General features: G+C 45.6%; 1 protein-coding gene across 3 annotated transcripts; it reads right to left on the bottom strand.

Moving 5' to 3' along the window:
• Positions 1–2,223: 2,223 nt before the first annotated feature.
• LOC115197522 (transcription initiation factor TFIID subunit 4) lies at positions 2,224–18,374 on the bottom strand. 3 transcript variants are annotated; one of them, XM_029759142.1, is made up of 15 exons: positions 17,115–18,374; positions 16,713–16,882; positions 16,076–16,165; positions 15,607–15,789; positions 15,209–15,331; positions 14,890–14,979; positions 14,445–14,612; positions 14,069–14,144; positions 13,614–13,725; positions 12,234–12,403; positions 11,885–12,015; positions 10,303–10,428; positions 7,028–7,084; positions 5,362–5,484; positions 2,224–2,763 (listed from the first exon to the last, which is right to left on the bottom strand). In XM_029759142.1, the coding sequence occupies exons 1-15, from the start codon at positions 18,334–18,336 to the stop codon at positions 2,602–2,604; spliced, it is 3,003 nt and encodes a 1,000-aa protein (XP_029615002.1). In that variant the 5' UTR covers positions 18,337–18,374; the 3' UTR covers positions 2,224–2,601. The 3 variants fall into 3 exon arrangements, with proteins under 3 accessions (XP_029615002.1, XP_029615004.1, XP_029615005.1); XM_029759144.1 differs by having other exon boundaries at positions 15,607–15,786; XM_029759145.1 differs by lacking the exon at positions 16,076–16,165.
• Between the last annotated feature and the right edge of the window lie 156 nt (positions 18,375–18,530).

Genomic DNA, 18,530 nt, shown 5'->3' with positions numbered 1-18,530 from the left:
AAGCTTGTGTAGTCTAAAATGAATCTATGATCGTATGCTATCCATTTGTTTTTTTGTATGCTGTTCTTTGTATGCCATTTTTATATTTGAGAATTAACCAATGATATTAGGCCACACTTGGCCATGATTACAGACACCTGTGTGTCTTTTGACACTATATAAACGAGTCATCCCGCAGTGTGTGTGATTATACCCTGATGAAGACAGCTTGGCTGTAGAAGCGTTGGATATTACTTTTTTACATCTGTGCTCCTAGAGTGTGCGGCTCTCCCTTATTTTCAAGTTTTCTACTCCGCTAGCCAGCACCTCACCTTAATAGGTGTGTGTTTCTTTTTCTTCTAGCTTGTTGTGTGCCCACCTGCCAGCTTCTAGGCTCTCAGCATTGTAAAGCACACAGCTAGTGAATGAGACTAGACGTGATGTAAAAACAAGGATGTGGCCAAGTGAAAGAGTAGCCAGTGTACCTGTCCCAAGGGGCAGTATGATCTGGGAGCAACGTTAGGGTGGTGTGGGGTTGCTTAGCTTCAGATGCAAGGGGCGATACAGTGAGGGGAAAAAGTATGTGATCCCCTGCTGATTTTGTATGTTTGCCCACTGACAAAGAAATGATCAGTCTATAATTTTAATGGTAGGTTTATTTGATCAGTGAGACAGAATAACAACAAAAAAATCCAGAAAAATGCATGTCAAAAATTATTTGCATTTTAATGAGGGAAATAAGTATTTGACCCCCTCTCAATCAGAAAGATTTCTGGCTTCCAGGCGTCTTTTATACAGGTAACGAGCTGAGATTAGGAGCACACTCTTAAAGGGAGTGCTCCTAATCTCAGTTTGTTACCTGTATAAAAGACACCTATCCACAGAAGCAATCAATCAATCAGATTCCAAACTCTCCACCATGGCCAAGACCAAAGAGCTCTCCAAGGATGTCAGGGACAAGATGGCAGAGCTACACAAGGCTGGAATGGGCTACAAGACCATCGCCAAGCAGCTTGGTGAGAAGGTGACAACAGTTGGTGCGATTATTCGCAAATGGAAAAAATACAAAAGAACTGTCAATCTCCCTCGACCTGGGGCTCCATGCAAGATCTCACCTCGTGGAGTTGCAATGATCATGAGAACGGTGAGGAATCAGCCCAGAACTACACAGGAGGATCTTGTCAATGATCTCAAGGCAGCTGGGCCCATAGTCACCAAGAAAACAATTGTTAACACACTACGCCGTGAAGGACTGAAATCCTGCAGCGCCCGCAAGGTCCCCCTGCTCAAGAAAGCACATATACATGCCCGTCTGAAGTTTGCCAATGAACATCTGAATGATTCAGAGGACAACTGGGTGAAAGTGTTGTGGTCAGATGAGACTAAAATGGAGCTCTTTGGCATCAACTCAACTCGCCGTGTTTGGAGGAGGAATGATGCCTATGACCCCAAGAACACCATCCCCACCGTCAAACATGGAGGTGGAAACATGCTTTGGGGGTGTTTTTCTGCTAAGGGGACAGGACAACTTCCCCGCATCAAAGGGACGATGGACGGGGCCATGTACCGTCAAATCTTGGGTGAGATCCTCCTTCCCTCAGTCAGGGCATTGAAAATGGGTCGTGGATGGATATTCCAGCATGACAATGACCCAAAACACACGGCCAAGGCAACAAAGGAGTGGCTCAAGAAGAAGCACATTAAGGTCAGGGAGTGGCCTAGCCAGTCTCCAGACCTTAATCCCATAGAAAATCTGTGGAGGGAGCTGAAGTTTCGAGTTGCCAAACGTCAGCCTCGAAACCTTAATGACATGGAGAAGATCTACAAATAGGAGTGGGACAAAATCCCTCCTGAGATATGTGCAAACCTGGTGGCCAACTACAAGAAACGTCTGACCTCTGTGATTGCCAACAAGGGTTTTGCCACCAAGTACTAACTCATGTTTTGCAGAGGGGTCAAATACTTATTTCCCTCATTAAAATGCAAATCATTTTATAACATTTTTGACATGTGTTTTTCTGGATGTTTTTGTTGTTATTCTGTCTCTCACTGTTCAAATAAACCTACCATTAAAATTATAGACTGATCATTTCTTTGTCAGTGGGCAAACGTACAAAATCAGCAGGGGATCAAATACTTTTTTCCCCTCACTGTATATGATAGCGTGGTATGGGAATGAAGGTGTGTGTAGAGATGGGGGGGCTTTATGAGAATGTGGCATGGGAATGAAGGCATGTGTAGAGATGGGGGCAAAGGGGAAACTTTACTAATCGCAAATGTGTTATGGGCATAGTACAGAGCCCTGTGTTACCCCTACGTTAGGAGAGCCTTATCGAGTAGTAAGGATTTGCATCAGGTCGAGTACAGAACCCTTGTGGACGCCCTACTTCAGGAGAGTTGTGTAGAACAGTAGAGATTTGTATTGGGTCGACTAGAGAACTCTTATGGATTTGTAACGGGCCGGCTGAGTACTAAACTCTGTAGTACGTCATTCTTTAGGAGAGCTGTGAAGAAGGATTTGTAATGAGTACTGAACCTTATGGTACCCCCACTACTTCAGGAGAGCTGTGTAGAACAGTAAGAATGTGTAATTAACTGAGTACTGAACCCTGGGGGACTTCACTACTTCAGGAGAGCCTTATAAAGCAATAAGGACCTGGATGTGGCCCTCTCCTGCTCCAGGCAGAAGATAAAGTCCCTGAGGTTGACTCGCGTGATCCGCTGACGGAGCTGTTGGCGGGAGGAGGCAGCTGTGGAAGAGCCATCCCCTGAACCCGAAGCAACCTGAGGACAAAGGGACGACATTAAAAAAGTTACATCTACTAGTAAGTGATTTAGGGTTGTTTTAATTTACTTAAAATATCGGTGTTGGCAATGTGTATCAAAACAAGTAGGCCTAAGTAATAGTAATGCAGGCAGGCAGGGAACAAGCGATGCAGTTTTACTAGCTAGAGAAATTTAAATTCAGCTCTCACGGCCCAGGCTTGTGTGTGCATCACCACAGTTTCATACAAGGTGTGGACACAGCCTGAGGGAAACGGTCACACCCTTAGCCTATGGCTCCAAATCGCCGAAAAAGCTTTCGCAAGATTCTACACCACCTAAATACAACACTTTAAAACAGCCAGTATCAAACAGTGTGGCTTGAATTGATGCATTGTTTTGAATACTCCTGAAATGTCCTAAAGCTTGTTTGAATGGGTGAGGAAATTGTACATGTCTTAGTGAACTCAGTGCCTAACCCAATAACCCTGTGGAGGTGTATGATGAAATAAAGGGTTAGGATTATTTGGAATTAGGGTTGCAAAGGGTCAGAAACTTTCCAGGAAATTTTCCATGGGAAGTTAAGGCCGGGAATTTTGGGAATTTTCCTTAAATACATCAAAAAAGTTAGCTTATAACAGTGAATCATTTTTGTGGGATACACATAAGGCAATTCTAGGTTTTGTGGCATATTTTGGTTAAACTATTCCTAATTCAATGGAATTGCAACCCTTTTTTTAAAGAATAAATGGGCAAATACTGTATAACCCAGGTGTGCAAAGCTCTTAGAGACTTACCCAAAGACACTCAGCTGTAATCGGTGCCAAAGGTGCTTCTACAAAGTATTGACTCAGGGAATACTTATGTAAATTAGATACTTTTTGTAATTAATTTTCAATGCATTCGCAAAAATTTCTAAAAACATTTTTACTTTATCATTATGGGGTATTGTGTGTAAAATCTATTTCATCCATTTACAATTCAGGCTGTAGCACAACAAAATGTAGAATAAGTCAAAGGCTATGAATACTTTCTGAAGGCACTGTATGTAATGGTTGTTTTGTGAGCCAATGGTGGTTCCTATTATATAAATTGAGTGTATATTCTACTTCTCTGTGCTGAGAGCCTGAGGGGAGAGCTGACACTAGAGGATAGGAATGAGGCTCCAGGTCCATACAGGAACACAATCAGAGCATTATACAGCTTAACAGCCTGCAGGCGTGGTTACCTCCTGCACACAAAACATGCACACACCCTATGCCCAAGGGTGTGTACTCCATACTGGCACAACGAACGCCCCCAACGTTACACACCCAGTGGAGTCTCCAACGAGACGCTACAATCACCCACTGCAATCAAGCATGATGGATAGCACGAGATCACTGCTCTTCTGACTAAAATCGGTCAAAGATCCTCTTGTGATATAACTGTGACCGGTCTGATCAGGGAACTCCCTTTCACACGGGAAGTTGGAGCACATTGAAGTGAATAGGAAATTCAGCAAGTCTTGGAGGGCAGTGGAAGTTGATAAACTATTGATAAAACCAACGCGTTTTGGCTCTTAGCTTTCATCAGGGTTTTTTGGAAAACATGGCAAATAATTGTTCATCTTGTTGTCTTCTCGTCGCTGAACTGCATTCTTTGTAACTACTCTGCCCTGAGGTTGGAGCCCCATGCAGCCCCAGCAGGCCCCTTAGCTCCCATCTGCAGGCGTGATCAGGGTTGAGATATAGACACATCAGCCTGGCACGAGCCCTACAGGCCGTTTGGGTATGTATGAGGAACGGCATTTCTAACTCATTAGCTACAGTAGAAAAATAAACAGCCCATAAGGGACTACCTTGTTGACTTCCTAACTATTAACTAACTGACTGACTGACTGTAGTCCAACATACCCATATTACAAACTAGCTAGCAACAAATGCAGCTCACTGATTTGAAAGACTAGCCAACTTCCTGACTAGCTCACCGACTGGCTAACCTATCAACTGGTTGACTGACTAGCTTGCTAGATGTACATTTGGCTTAGCAATTCCCAATTCCTTTCACGCTGAGGCATCTGTCAAAGTTCATGATTACACCCTCCCCTTCCCTACAATGTTCCCTCGCTTGCATTCCCTCCCTCTCCTAATCCGTGGCTCTCATCCCGCACAGAGCCCCCTTTGTCTGGGATCGCTGTGGGGATACCTCTGGGCTGGATGTGGGTGGGGGTGGAAGGTGGCGTGACTGAGGCACCCATACTGCAGCCGCCCCGGGCTGTGTTCCCCCTCAGGCTTATTTCTGCAGAGCTGAAATCTATGGCTCCCCTGAGGGGGTGAGAGGAGGGGGGGCTTGGAGGGGGTAGAGCGGTGCAGACACCCACAACAAGCCTAGAGGCCCACACTGACCCCCTTCACTCAACTCTGGTCACATTCACACTGCTGGATGGGGGGTGGGGGGGGGTGTACTGATGACAGAGTAGAGTGAACAAAGCTATCCCCACTTAGAAAACGATCATGTTTTCTTAAAATGTGATGGAAAGTCAGGTGGTGAAAGTCATTGGGGAATGAGGATATCTGTCAACTTTGAATATCCTATTCGTGTGTTTCTATTCTTACTGCCACATTTTTGCACCCTTACCTCTGTGCCCGATGTGGAGCCCCCTGGCGAGTCCATCTTGCGTTTCTTACGGGGCCCGATGGCAGCCAGGGCAGTGAGGTTGGCTTCACGCTGTCGGATCTGGGCCTGCTCTGCCTGCTGCATCTGAAAGGGGAAAGGGAGAGAGCCACAGACATGTATAGTTTCCTGTCTGATTTACACCCTGAACAGGATCTATCATTGGTAGCATAAAAGCTGGAATGGAGAAAGTTACAGCGCCAAGAAGGTGCCGTATAATGAGCCCTGAAAAGACCTACAGTTCAACAATCTAATAGGCCTACATATAGAGCTGCTTATTATCAGACTATTATTATCTGCCATGAATACAAATACTTCTGCAGCAGTCCTACAAACTGCTAGGGTAAAACAGCAGCCCGCTCCAAAGGAGGAGACTGGGGGGAGAAGAGAAGAGGGGGAAAGAAGTGTTGAGGAGACTAACCAATAGGAGACTAACCAATAGGTGACTAACCAATAGGAGACATAATTCAAGGCAACGTTGACATCCTCATTAAGACACTGTAATGCTAACTGAAAGAGGTGCTGCACATGGTACGCACACACACCCTGGTGACGAAGTACAGTGACCTGTGACCTGACCCTGGAGGTCAAGATGAAGCAGAGGCCAACAGCCTGAAGCAGGCTAGCGTGTGTGTGAAAGGAACATTGTATCTTCAGGCATTATGAGGTCACAAGGCAGAGAGTGGGGCTCTGTAGGTCTAGCCAAGGTTGCTTCAGGTCAGGTCCTTGCCTGCCTGTCTGTCTGCCTGCCTGCCTGTCTGTCTGTCTGTCTGCCTGCTTGATGAAGTGGTAAAGGCACTTCATCACACTTTCTGAAACTAGTCTATCACACAGGCCAGAGGCCTGGAGTGCCCAAGGACTGATGGTTCTTTCTACCTGTTAGTAGTAATGATTTATTCATGTCACTGATTTTTTTAATTTCACCTTTATTTAACCAGGTAAGCTAGTTGAGAACAAGTTGTCATTTATAACTGTGACCTGGCCAAGATAAAGCAAAGCAGTGCGACACAAACAACAACACAGAGTTACAAGTGGAATAAACAAGTGTACAGTCAATACGATTGATTGGACAGGGAGTCCATTCACCTGATGTCCAAGGTCTGAATTAATCCCCAATTAGAAAGAGATAATAAAAACCAGAGGTGTTTTGGTTTTTGGCCCACTAGGCGTTAAACCAGGGGTGGCCAACCCTCCTCCTGGGGAGCGACTGGGCTTGTGCATCTTTGTTCCAGCCCAGCACAAACACAAATGATTCAGCAAAACAAATACTGATTAGGCAACTTTTACAATGCACTATAATGTTCAGAATGATTGAACATGTCCTGACCTGGGCTCCCCTGTCCAGATCTTTATGGATAATGCTCTCTGACCTCAGTACCCACTCTGGCTGGTAGTGGCGAGGCACTGTTCAGACAGACAGTGTAGCCCAAGGCAGAGCTATAATACGGGGAGAGCTAGCTTCAAATAGTGGCATGGTTGGGAAGGTAGCAGGACTATATGGAGAATTTGTGTATTTTGGTGGGAAGTTCTTACATACCAGTCTGTAGCTGACAATGGACTACATCGTTTTTTTATAATGTACATGGACATTAATAATATGTCAATTGCTTTAAAAAAATGAAGCAATTACCTCCTTAGCTTTCGCCTTCAACCGAGCTTGTTCTGGGTCCTCCTGTCTGGCGCGACTCTATAGAGTAGAGAGAGAGACAGGTTAGAGAGACAAAAAGGTACATACTCTGTTACGAGAGAGATATCGGGGCGATAGCTTAAGACAATGTTATAGTCAGAAAACAGTGCTTATTATAGCATTTACAGTGCATTTCGGAAAGTATTCAGACCCCTTGACTTTTTCCACATTTTATGTTACAGCCTTATTCTAAAATTGATAAAATTATTTTTTTCCTCAAAAATCTACACACATACACAACCCCATAATGACAAAGCAAAAAAAAATTAAAAATTGCAAATGTATTAAAAATGAAACATTGATATTGACATAAGTATTCAGACCCTTTACTCAGTACTTTGTTGAAGCACCTTTGGCAGCGATTACAGCCTTGAGTCTTCTTGGGTATGATGCCACAAGCTTGGCACTCCTGTATTTGGGGAGTTTCTCCCATTCTTCTCTGCAGATTATCTCAAGCTCTGCCAGGTTGGATAGGGAGCGTTGCTGCACAGCTATTTTCAGGTCTCTTCAGAGTAGTTCGATCGGGTTCAAGTTCGTGTTCTGGCTTGGCCACTCAAGGACATTCAGAAACATGTCTCAAAGCCACTCCTGCGTTATCTTGGCTGTGTGCTTAGGGTCATTGTCCTGTTGGCAGGTGAACCTTTGTTTCAGTTTGAAGTCCTGAGTGCTCTGTATCAAGGATCTCTCTGTATTTTGCTCTGCTCATCTTTCCCTCGATACTGACTAGTCTCCCATTCCCTGCCACTGAAAAACATCCCCACGGCATGATGCTGCCACCATGGATGGTGCCAGGTTTCCTCCAGACTTGACGCTTGGCATTCAGGCCAAAAAGTTCAATCTTGGTTTCGTCAGATCAGAGAATCTTGTTTCTCATAGTCTGAGGGTCTTTAGGTGCCTTTTACTGCAGGCTGTCATGTGCCTTCTACTGAGGAGTGGCTTCCGTCTGGCCACTCTACCATAAAGGCCTGATTGGTGGAGTGCTGCAGAGATGGTTGTCCTTCTGAAAGGTTCTCCCATCTCCACAGAGGAACTCTGGAGCTCTGTCAGAGTGACCATCGGGTTCTTGGTCACCTCCCTGATCCTATCCCTTCTCCTCCGATTGCTCCATTTGGCCGGGCAGCCAGCTCTAGGAAGAGTCTTGGTGGTTCCAAACTTCTTCCATTTAAGAATTATGGAGGCCACTGTTCTTGGAGACCTTCAATACTGCAGAAATGTTTTGTGCCTCGACACAATCCTGTCTCGGAGCTCTACGGACAATTCCTTCTACCCGATGGCCTGGTTTTTCCGTATATAGACAGGTGTGTGCTCTTCCAAATCATATCCAATCAATTGAATTTACCACAGGTGGACTCCAATCAAGCTGTAGAAACATGTTAAGAATGATCAATGGAAACAGGATGCACCTGAGCTAAATTTCGAATCTCATAGCAAAGGGTCTGTAAACTTATGTAAACAAGGTATTTTCTGGTTTTTATTTTTAATACACTTGCAAAAATGTCTAAAAACCTGTTTTTGGGGTGCTGTCTGTAAATTTATGAGGATTAAATATGTCTATATATTTTTTAATACATTTTAGAATATGGCTGTAACATATTAAAATGTGGAAAAAATTGAAGAGTTCTGAATACTTTCCGAATGTAATGTGTTTAAAAGGCATAGTACATCCAAATCACAAAATGACACATTCGTTTCCTCACACTGTAAGCAGTCTATGGATAATGCATGAGACAAATTCATGCTTTGGTTTAGTTTCCAGGGCACCGTTTCCACATGCTAACGTTTTAGCATGTGTCACAAATCCCATTCAAGTCATGGGACCAATATAATTTATTGCGTGTCATGTCCAAAATCATCTATAAGTGACTTTGTTGAGCTTAACAATTGATTTTAGATACTTCGGGATGATTTGGACATGCTTGAAAATTGCTCATAATATTGGTCCCATGGGATTTGTGCCACAAATGCAAAAATGTTATCATGTGGAAACAGTTCCAGGGAAAATAAATCAAGTTTAGTTTCCCTGTGGAAACTAAACCAAAGCATTGCTGTCATACCGTGTGCATAGACTGATTACAGTGTAAGGAAACCAATATGTAATATTGTAATTTGGGTGAACTATCCCTTTAACCACAAGATACATCCAGCCTGAATGAACAACAACTCATAATAGTAACTATAATATAACCATAGTGATCCTACTCAATTACTAAATGTCATAAACCCTCAAAGTTCCAGAATCATAATATCAGCCATTTTGGTCAGGGAGACATCCAAACCAGCCTAATTGGAATGATCGGCAGCAGAGGCGTAGGTAATGCATTTCCTGCTTTTACTTATGGAGGAAAATAAAAGTAAGGCATGTGATATATCAGAAAGTGTAATAGAATTATTTACAACATAAAACATTGTCAACATATACAGTGCATGCAGGTTTTATACCAATTTTCTATATAAATATCCTCTAAAATATATGTAAACAGTCCATCAATGTCTACATTTTTTGGTTTTCTTGGGAAGCTGCGAGTGTTATTATCAGTACTTGTTGCATTTACAACTTGTCTAAGTCCCATCATCAACTGATTTCAGCCAGTGTATGGCTGTGGATGTTGTATGGAACGTTGGCCTATTGGCAGTTAAATTGAAAAATGATTGGAATCATTCCACTAAAACTGGCTGGCTACACTCTTAGAAAAAAGGGTTCTTCGGCTGTTCCCATAGCAGAATCCTTTTTGGTTCCAGTCAGTATCCTTTTGTGTTCCATGTAGAATCCTATGTAGAAAGGGTTCTACCTGGAACCCAAAAGGGTTCTTCAAAAGGTTCTCCTATGGGGACAGCCTTTAAGGTTCTAGATAGCTAATTACTCTTAGGAAAAATAGTGCTAACAAACATACTGTGCATATAATCTTCAGATTTGAGTGTGAGTGTGTGTACGCCCCAGTGAAGGTGGGCTCTGTTCAAACTCCACTAATTACCTCTGTTTTCAGGTGTCACATCCTTCCCATGGGGTGGACACACACAAATGCACGCACACACAAGATCAAGTGTACACACACACACACTTTTGTTGCTCAACTCAAAATAGTGCAGCTATTAACGGGCACTTCGAGTTCAACTTGTGATTTGGGGTAATGCAGTAAAGTGGTAATGACCTAGAGCCAGTGTGCATGTAGTCAGGTGGTGGTCTGTCTCTACTGAACTCTACTCTGTTTTGTAGGTACCTTGGCAGCCTTGAGTAGGACCTCTCTCTCCTGTTCGTCCTTCCTCTGTTTCTCCATCCTTTCCAGCTGCTCAAAAAAGCGGAGCTGGGCCCTGACGTCTGTCGACGGCTCATACCATTCCTCATCCTGCAGAGAGAAGGAAGGGACAGGAGAGAGGGGAGAATGAAAGCGAGAGGGGAGAGAGGGAGAGAAAGTGAGAGAAAGCGAGAGGGGAGAGAGGGACAGAAAGCGAGAGGGGAGAGAGGGACAGAAAGCGAGAAGGGAGAGAGGGACAGAAAGCGAGAGGGGAGAGAGGGACAGAAAGCGAGAAGGAAGAGAGGGACAGAAAGCGAGAAGGGAGAGAGGGACAGAAAGCAAGAGGGGAGAGAGGGACAGAAAGCGAGAAGGGAGAGAGGGACAGAAAGCGAGAGGGGAGAGAGGGACAGAAAGCGAGAGGGGAGAGAGGGACAGAAAGCGAGAAGGGAGAGAGGGACAGAAAGCGAGAAGGGAGAGAGGGACAGAAAGCGAGAGGGGAGAGAGGGACAGAAAGCGAGAAGGGAGAGAGGGACAGAAAGCGAGAGGGGAGAGAGTGACAGAAAGCGAGAAGGGAGAGAGGGACAGAAAGCGAGAAGGGAGAGAGGGACAGAAAGCGAGAGGGGAGAGAGGGACAGAAAGTGAGAAGGGAGAGAGGGACAGAAAGCGAGAAGGGAGAGAGGGACAGAAAGCAAGAGGGGAGAGAGGGACAGAAAGCGAGAAGGGAGAGAGGGACAGAAAGCGAGAAGGGAGAGAGGGACAGAAAGCGAGAGGGGAGAGAGGGACAGAAAGCGAGAGGGGAGAGAGGGACAGAAAGCGAGAAGGGAGAGAGGGACAGAAAGCGAGAGGGGAGAGAGGGACAGAAAGCGAGAAGGGAGAGAGGGACAGAAAGCGAGAAGGGAGAGAGGGACAGAAAGCGAGAGAAAGCGAGAGAGAGAAAGCGAGAGAGAGGGAGAGAAAGCGAGAGGGGAGAGAAAGCGAGAGAAAGCGAGAGAGAGAAAGCGAGAGAGAGAAAGCGAGAGAGAGGGAGAGAAAGCGAGAGAGAGGGAGAGAAAGCGAGAGAGAGGGAGAGAAAGCGAGAGGGGAGAGAAAGCGAGAGAAAGCGAGAGAAAGCGAGAGAAAGCGAGAGAGAGGGAGAGAAAGCGAGAGAAAGCGAGAGAGAGAAAGCGAGAGAGAGGGAGAGAAAGCGAGAGAAAGGGAGAGAAAGCGAGAGGGGAGAGAAAGCGAGAGAAAGCGAGAGAGAGAAAGCGAGAGAGAGGGAGAGAAAGCGAGAGAAAGCGAGAGAGAGGGAGAGAAAGCGAGAGAAAGCGAGAGGGGAGAGAAAGCGAGAGAGAGAAAGCGAGAGAGAGAAAGCGAGAGGGGAGAGGAAGCGAAAGGGGGGAGAGGAAGAGTGAAAGAGAGGGGAGAGAGGGAGAGTGAAAGAGAGGGAGAGTGAAAGACAGAAGAGACAGGAACGATGGTGTTTATGTAGTTTGTGTACTGCTCACGTTGTTGTTCATACGTTATGTGTGTTATTCATGTACGCTTTATGTACTTCTGTTCATGACAACCCTACTCTCCCTGCTCTTACCTTGCCCCCGTCGGTGCGGTGCTGGGCGATAGTGGACACTTTCTCCAGCATGGATCTCAGCCTGGCCTGGGTAGCATGGGAGATGTAGTTCACTGTCTCAGCTGGGACCTCGGTCACCCCAAACCTCTTGGCTGAGAGAAAAGACATCAGCTGGGGTTAAAGGCACACTATATTGGGACAGCCAATCAGTGCCATTATCTGGGGTGGAATGGCATGGTGTGGCCAGTCATTTATTGATGATCAACATCAGGGCCGAGCTCCACTACTTTCAGCAGCTTGTGTCATACACCAGTCATTTCCTTTCAAATCCATGAAGGTGAACAAGTGCCTCTCATCTGGTATGACCTACCAGCCTCCATGATGCGTCTGTGCAGCAGGCCTGGCGGGAGGAAGGCCTCGTCCTTACAGGAGCGGATCTTGGTGCCCACCAGCTCAGAGTTGGTGGCCATGATGCGGGCGTTTTCCTCGTTCAGGTTTACCCCCGCCATGGACGCCACGTCATTGATGTCATCGTCATCTCTAAAGACATACAGTACACACAGATCAGGGTGTGCCCCAGAAGATCATAGAATTGGCCAGATAACGTTGATAATATCTTGGTTCATTAAAGAAAGCTAAATAACATGAATATGGGTTGATGGTTGCCTAGTCAATTACACCATGTAGATTTCAAGTCAATTTCTCAGAGGATATGAAGTTATTTACACTGATCAGGGACGGGAGTTTATTTAGCTTTAGTATGTTTCTACTCTACCGTTGGGCCAAACTTTGTGAAATACTGCCATCCTGTGGTTGACCGGTTTACATACATCATGATGGAAAGGTTTTAAAGTATCTTAGGGGGCTTTCACCCCCTGAATTAGTTTGGAGTGGTTGTCTAACTCTGGTGTGTTAACCACCTTAGTTTGGTTCATTGGGAGCGTTCAACAACACACTGTGGTTCTCTAAAAAAGGATGCTCTCTGTCCGATTCAATTCATACTGTGGTGCAGTACACTGCAGTTGAGAACAGTCTGGACCAAACACAGGAAAATAACCAGTCGTGCATTATTATTGGTTGTTTGACTGAGAACATTTGATAAATACATACAGCATCATAACTTGATATCTCTGAAACATTCTGTGAGTAGCAGCGCATTTATAATCGCATCCGATGCAGATTAGGGGAGATGGGGTCTATACCAGGGATATAGTCAACTGAATATAGTCTATTCCCATTGCAGTTACAGCAGCTATTGCGCTGTTTCCTCACGCATGTTGTTGGAAGTCCAAAGCGAAAGAAATATGAACATTGGGACACACAAGTGATGCTTCATGAAAATCATAAATAGATTTTTGTTTGTTTGACATTTGGCAATGTAAAACCAACCTGACCAAATGAAAAAAATACAATGCAACAAATAATTGAACTCTGAATTGAACTATAGCTCAAAACTGTGTGAGTAAACACCGTTAGCCCAACAATGCCAAGAGCCTTGAATAGGTTTACATGGTGTCAGATACCCACAGTGAGCCTATAGTTTTCCTCTGCCAAACAGGATATTACATTGACATGTTAGTCATTTAGCAGACGCTCCTATAAAGAACAAGTTACAGGAGCACATAGGGTTAAGTGCCTTGCTCAAGGGCACAACGACAGACTAGGTGAACAGTCTGCTCAGGGATTCGAACCAGAGACCTTTCGGTTACTGGCTCTTAATGGCTAGGCTACCTGCTACCCTATTACGTACCTGAACGTCCCACCTCCAGGCTCATTCAGCTTCTTCTGATTGGCAGAGGCCTGGGCACCAATGCCCACAGGACTTCTGCCCGGGATAATAGCGGGTCCTCTTGTAACTACGCCTGACAAATTAACAAGACATATCATTACAAGCTGTTCAATAGCATGGTGAGTAAATAGGCCTCTGTGCAGTGCTCTTAACCAGGGGTAAACTCCGGTCCTGGGGCATCCCCTGCTGGTACATTTTGTTAGAGCCCAACACTATCACACCTGAGACACCTAGTAACAATGCAGGCCTTGAGTAGTTGAATCATGTGGGAAAAACGAGTGCCCACTGGGGAAAAACTCCTGCCATTCACCAATAACAAAAACATAGATGGAGAGCACTGGGATGTCATATTGAGCTTGTATGGACAAGATATGTCTGCACAAGGGAAGACAGAGGATGCTATGCAGTACTAGTACCTTGCGGTCGTATGGTCTGAGTGATGACCATGGGCATGCGGGTCTGGACCCCCTGGACCCCTGGTCTTCTCACACCCTGGAAGAGAGAAGGGGAAGAGAGGAGCTATAAGAACATGAAGACAGAAAGTGGAACTCACAGTAGTTGAGCGAAGTGGCACATAACAGACAGAACACAACACAATGAATATAAAAGACAACATAGAATGGCCTCAAGTGTGTGTGTGTGTGTGTGTGTGTGTGTGTATGTGTGCTTCTATGCCAATTATAGAGACATAACATAGAACGGCCTTAAATCAATTACACTAGGCCCATCACAGAGAGAACCATTAGAAACTGCAGAGCTTCTCTCCAATGTCTAAGTCCCAGAGGGTCGTACCAGGGCAGTGGTAGGTGTCCTGACGATGCCCGTGGCGGGGCTGATGGTGGTGGGGAGCCGGGGCCTGATGGTGGAGGTGGAGGGGACGGCCAGGGCAGAAGCGGAGGTGGAGGCCAGAAGAGACTGCTGGTTGTTGAGAAGGGACAGCCGCAGAGCAGGAAGGCTTTTCTGTACAGAGGGAAACACATCCGGGTTACATGGATAATGTCGTCAACAGTTGACTGTCTATATTTTGTATAATTATGCAACAGGTCTGCTATGAAAGTTAGTGTAACACTTTACATTAAGTTTCTCTTATACCTGTGCAATAACACTAATTACACTAGTAACCTCATTGTAATAACTTGTTCCATAGTACTTTAGTAATTGCATTTCAATTGCATAGCAATAAGCTAATTAAAGGGCAGGAATGCTGGGGGCTGAGGGTTATGGGTTACAAACAAACCTTGAGGAAGGGGATGAGGTACGGCTGTGGAGAGGATTTCAGCTCAGCCTGCAGACTCGTGGTGAATTCCTCAGGCTCGATTTTAGCATCCTAATCAAAGAGGGGGGGACCGTTAAAAATAATTTAAAATTAAATGTCATGGACCTTTTCACTCTGCTGACAATAGAACTACAAAACAAAGCACAAAAACACTTTCTAATAACTTTCATTTATAAACATGAATAAGTCATTCATAAGGCATTTGTTAATGATACAAGGACTAGGTCATCTAGTCATTAGTTTCCAACTATAGTAGTCCTCTATAGGAGTCTTGACTCACCAGTAGATCCTGCACCAGGGTCTTGACGTTCTTAGATGTGTCAGGGGAGGGGGAGTTGTGGGATGCCAGCTTGATCAGGGTGGACAGGAAGTTCTTGCACTTCTTCACATTCTCTTGCATTTCCTGTAAGAGAGGAGAATGGGTCATTCAGTATGATTACTTTCCATTCAAATGTGCTTCTCATGTCACCACCACCTCTGGTATTATAACATTTTATTAAATCAAACTTTATTTTTAACAGGATTTAAAATCACAACACACTTCACAGTAAACAACACTTTCCCCAAGGAGGATATTAGCCAACAAAAAAGGTGGTAAACCCTGCAATGTTCAGGTCTAGCAAAGTGTCAGAAGCAAAGTACCCCTGTTGACAAAAACAAGTAACACAACTGACAAACCTGGGAGACTGTTGCAATAGGGGTTCCAGAGGCACTGGCTGCTGCAGTGTTCAGGGTGATAGTGGGCCGTACAGCACCAGGCTTGACCAGGGCCTGGCCCCCTGTGATCACAGACTGGGCCTTCTGAGGGGTGGTCATTTTCACTGACACAGACGCACCCGCAGGTGCCACGGTTATGGCCTTCTGGAGAGAATAACAGGCATAAATGACTACAACTTTATACAGTAGTGGAAACAACACAACCGTTAACACAACACAGCTCAGTTGAGAGACTAAACAACCACTATTACAACATGACATAAATGAAACAACTAAAATAACATCCAAATAAAAACAGGGCTGAAAAATATGTCAAATGTATTTCATACAAATAAATGTACAATCTACTAAGAGGATGTAGTTATTAGCTACTATAGTTAGGTGTGTGTTCTCTGACAGAAGGCGTTGATTGGAGACATGAAGTGCACACCTGTATAGCAGGGCTAGAGGGAGAGGGGGACTGGGCCATTCTTGCCTGGAAAGGGGACGCCAGACGGACAGCCTGGGGCGTACCAGGGGCCTGCAGAGAACAGGGGGAGCATGTGGCCAGAGGGACATTGGATGAAAAAAAGCAGCCATTACGGATATTAGTACCGGGATACATGGTCAACTGGTTGTGACTTCCTAAAAGTGAAATCACACTGGCGCAACACTAGAGGGGAATAGGGTTAAGAGGAAGAAACAGCGGGACACCCCTACAACATCCGGGTAGACCTTCAGTTGAGACAGGGGGCAGTAAATGCCTCTCACGAATGGGACTCTACAGCCGCAGCAGACGCTGCACCAAGACCCGACTACTAACCACAGGAACAAGAATCTATGATCTCATGACAATCTCTTAATCATGTACAACATCATCTCCCAGAATATTCCTGACCTGAGCAGCATCGATCTTATGCCAAACCCACAAACAAACAGCATGACTGTACTTGGTCCAATCAAGAGGATTGTGGATGTGGACACTACATGGCAGACACACACCATTCAGATAGACAAAGACGTTTAGTATGATATAATCCATTCCATCCCGCTCCAGACAACTTTATGCTGATTCCCCCATACAGTACCTGGCTGGGAGTGCTAACTCTGATGTTGGCCCCAGCGGTGGGGATTCCAGGCTGGGGGGAGATGTTGGAGACAGCAGCCTGGCCTTGTTGGGTCTTAGCCTGGGCCTGGGCTAGAACCTGCTGAGTCACCATCACTAGCTGGCCCGTGTCCGTACGCACCAGCACCATACCTGAGGGAGAAAGACACTCAGGTCACACATCTTTCTCAATATGGCATTTTAAATGGTCTACTTTTTTGTTGCTCTTTTGCGGGGTTTTGGCCTAAGCAAAAGTGAATAGCACACTAGGCTATAGGCTACGGACTATATGAATATGATTAATTGAATGACTAATGGGTCAAAACATTCCAGGGTGTCAGATCCTAGTTTCAAAAGGTTCTAAAACATCAGTAGGGTTCCTTACCGGGTGGTATGGTAAATCCAGGGGGTAACTGAATGGTGGTCTTTTGTGGTGGTCTGACGGCCAGCTGTGGTGCAGCAGTCCTCGTGGTACTTGCTAACAGCCCAGGTCTCTGCTGCTGTACGGGGGTAGCCATCACAGGCGCACCGGGGGGCCTCACGATGGTCACTGTGGGCTGACCAACTCCATTAACAGTTGGTTTCACCCCAGCTGTGAGAGTGGGACTCGCCACACTCTGTGCCTGGCTTATTGGTGAGTTAACAACAACAGGAGGGGGAGACCCTCCGAGAATTATTGATTGGCCAGCAGAGACTGGCTGGTTGGGTGCCACCATTTTAGTGTGCATGAGAGTGTTGCTGTGGTTCATGACCTGAGAGGTGGTGGCCCCTAGGGAACCTGCACCCTGTGTGACCACTGCAGAAACCTTGGGGTCTATTACTCCATTCTGTGAGGCAATGGCCATGGGGCTGGGCTGTCTTTGCAATGCAATAGTGGGAGTAGTAGCGACTGCAGATTGTTGAGGTCCAGTAAAGTTTGGCAGAGGAGGAGGTTGTGAAGTCATGGACACAATGATATTGGAATTGCCCGCACTGACAGTACTTACAACAGTGCTGCTGCTGCCTGACCCGACTTGAGAAGCTGCTGGCGAGTTGACCAACTTCACAGCTCCAGTGTTACCGTTAAAACTCTGTGAACCAGGTGAAGCAGTCCTGATAGTTGTTGTTGTTGTTGTTGTTGTGATGTTTGGATTGGGAACAGTCACCACCGATGTGCCAGCAGGACCCAAAACAGTCCCTCTGTTGAAGCTAGTCGACTGAGCAGGCAAAGTTACCGATCCTGGTGGTGCGGTGGAAATGGTTTGAGATGCGGCTCCATATGTTTGTAGATTGGTACCAGCGTTTAAAACACCCCCAGTAGCGATGGAAGAGGTAGAAGCGCTGATAATCTTATTGGACATCGCCTGATTCGCGATGGGTTCCGCGTTTAACGCCGCTTTTGGGTGTCCTTGTTGTGGCGGCTCCAGAGACCCCGCTTGATCACGCAGTTTCCCTGAGAACTGGCTAACAGCGCCCGTAGATCCTTCTCGCTTGATATTAGAATATGTGGCGGGCGAAGTCTTTTGGCTGACAAGTTGCGATTCCAAAGAGCCCACTAAGTCGCTTACAGCTTTTTCGTCTACCTCATTGAAGAGCATGTCCTCCAGTGGGTCGGAGGCTCCCGCCATCTTTGATGATAGACCGTTGTGCAAATCGTAATTTAGAATGTACGCATGCGCGTGGGTTTCAAATGTAGAAATAGAATTTCAAGAAAGGACCCCCAAACTACGTTTATGAAGATTTGCGCTGCATATTGCACCTCAACGTTTTTCATTCCACATGACACCGTACAGTAGTGCTTCAAAACATGTATCATAAAGAT

This window comes from Salmo trutta, chromosome 7 (assembly GCF_901001165.1).
Source record: "Salmo trutta chromosome 7, fSalTru1.1, whole genome shotgun sequence".
NCBI classification, from domain to species: domain Eukaryota; kingdom Metazoa; phylum Chordata; class Actinopteri; order Salmoniformes; family Salmonidae; genus Salmo; species Salmo trutta.
This window is presented reverse-complemented; position numbering and strand designations above follow the sequence as displayed.

Coding starts and splice junctions, on each gene's coding strand:
- LOC115197522 (XM_029759142.1), bottom strand. CDS start 18,336: ATGGCGGGAGCCTCCGACCCACTGGAGGACATGCTCTTCAATGAGGTA. Junction 16,883..17,114: donor TGGATTTACCATACCACCCG/GTAAGGAACCCT, acceptor TTTCTCCCTCAG/GTATGGTGCTGGTGCGTACG. Junction 13,726..14,068: donor TCAGACCATACGACCGCAAG/GTACTAGTACTG, acceptor TTAATTTGTCAG/GCGTAGTTACAAGAGGACCC.